General features: G+C 63.4%; 1 protein-coding gene across 1 annotated transcript; it reads right to left on the reverse strand.

The window, feature by feature from the left end:
• Nucleotides 1-4: 4 nt before the first annotated feature.
• Nucleotides 5-334, reverse strand: LOC107302167 (oligodendrocyte transcription factor 3-like; the record flags this gene model as incomplete). Its single annotated transcript, XM_015831282.1, has 1 exon — nucleotides 5-334. A coding segment is annotated over exon 1 (330 nt), but the record flags the coding sequence as incomplete, so codon positions are not given.
• Nucleotides 335-1,606: the final 1,272 nt, after the last annotated feature.

Consider the following 1,606-nt stretch of genomic DNA (forward strand, 5'->3'; position numbering starts at 1 on the left):
GGGCGTAAGGCATCACCTCGCGGAGCCCGTCCATGGCCAGGTTGAGGTCGTGCATGCGCTTCCGCTCCCGCCCGTTGATCTTCAGCCGCAGCTGCTGCAGGTCCTGCTCGGAAAGCTGCTTCTTGATTTTGTACTTGCTGCTCTCGCCCGCCGAGCCTTTGGCGCCGCTCCGGGAGAGGCCTTCGCCCGAGCCCTTCTGGCCCACTTCGTTCTGGGTGGAGGAGACCGAGTGGTGGTGGTGGTGGTGGTGGTGATGGTGGTGGTCCCGCAGGTACAGCTCTTCCATGTCCGGCGAGGAGGCTCTGCTGGAGACGGAGCTGGAGTCGGAATTCATGGTCTGGGCTTGGGAGAAGGCAGGCGGGGTGGGAGAGGCTTCCCTGCTCGGGGAAGAAGGAGGAGGAGGAGGAGGAGGAGAGCCACCCAGGCAGAGGCAGCCGCAGTGCCCTTAACGTCCAGGCAATACGAGGAGTCCGAAAAGGGGCCTGGCCCGCCGGTGGATGCTTGCAGCCCTCCTTCCCTTCTCCCTCTCCGGGAGACCCGACCGACGGCCGGACGCGCCCGGGCTTGATCTAAGCTCGCCACCGAAGGCGAGGGGCTTTTATAGGGCTGCGGAGCAGTCGGGAGACAAAAGAGTCGGGGGGCGGAGGGGCTCCTTGCGATGACGCGCCGTTCTTCGGGGCGGCGCTCCTCAGGTTTATCATCCAGGACCCCCATTCGCGGGCATTGTGGGGGCCGCCCCGGGACCCCCCCCCGCCGCCGCTGCCCCGCGGGACCGGTGGAAGCCCCTCCCCGCCCGAGATTGACCGCCAGAGGTTCGCCCACTGTCCCGCTTTCCCCGACGGCCGCTGAGAGATGCTTTGAGGTCCACCACCACCATCACCATCACCACCACCCCCCCCCGGGCGAACCGGATCGCCTGGGTTTCGGGAAGGGAATCCGAGGAGACCGAAGCCTGGGCAGAGACTGCGCCCCGAAGGAACGGCCTTCGGCTTCGCCAAGCTCAGCCCCGCCAAGCTGGATTTCTGGCAACTCTGCGGGTCTGGCTACTGGCCTAAGCTCTACTGGGAGGCTTCCATCTGCTTGCTGTCCTGGGCGACGTCGCTTCGGAGAAAAGCGCCGCGGAGTGCTAGAAGATCCGCGAGCAGAGAAGTTCGCGCCGGCAAACTCCCCCTCCTAGGCTTTGGGCATCCCAGAAAGGTCCTGAGAAGTTTTGGGGAGTCCGAGTCCACCTGCTATAAACCCCGGCTAAAAGGTAAAAGGATGCTGCTGCTGCTGCCAACGATGCGAGGCTGGTCCAGATTGCTTTGCCGTTATCTCATTAAGTAGCCTTGAAAACTCCTAGCGGCTGAAGGAGCCCTTGCCTTGATTCGCGCAGCTGGCGGAACCTTCTTCCCTCCGGGACGGAGTAGCCCCAAACCAGGGGTAGGCAACCTCGGCTCTTTTATGACTCGTGGACTTCAACTCCCAGAATTCCCGGGTCATAAAAGAGCCGAGGTTGCCTACCCCTGCCCCAAACGCTTTTCCGCTGAACCGAACGAAGTTGCGCCAGAGATTTCCAATCCAGGCAGGCTCAGGGGCAATTATTTGCACCGGACCTCCGGTTCCC

This window comes from Protobothrops mucrosquamatus, unplaced genomic scaffold, assembly GCF_001527695.2.
Source record: "Protobothrops mucrosquamatus isolate PMUCROS unplaced genomic scaffold, P.Mucros_1.0 scaffold31071, whole genome shotgun sequence".
Lineage (NCBI taxonomy): Eukaryota > Metazoa > Chordata > Lepidosauria > Squamata > Viperidae > Protobothrops > Protobothrops mucrosquamatus.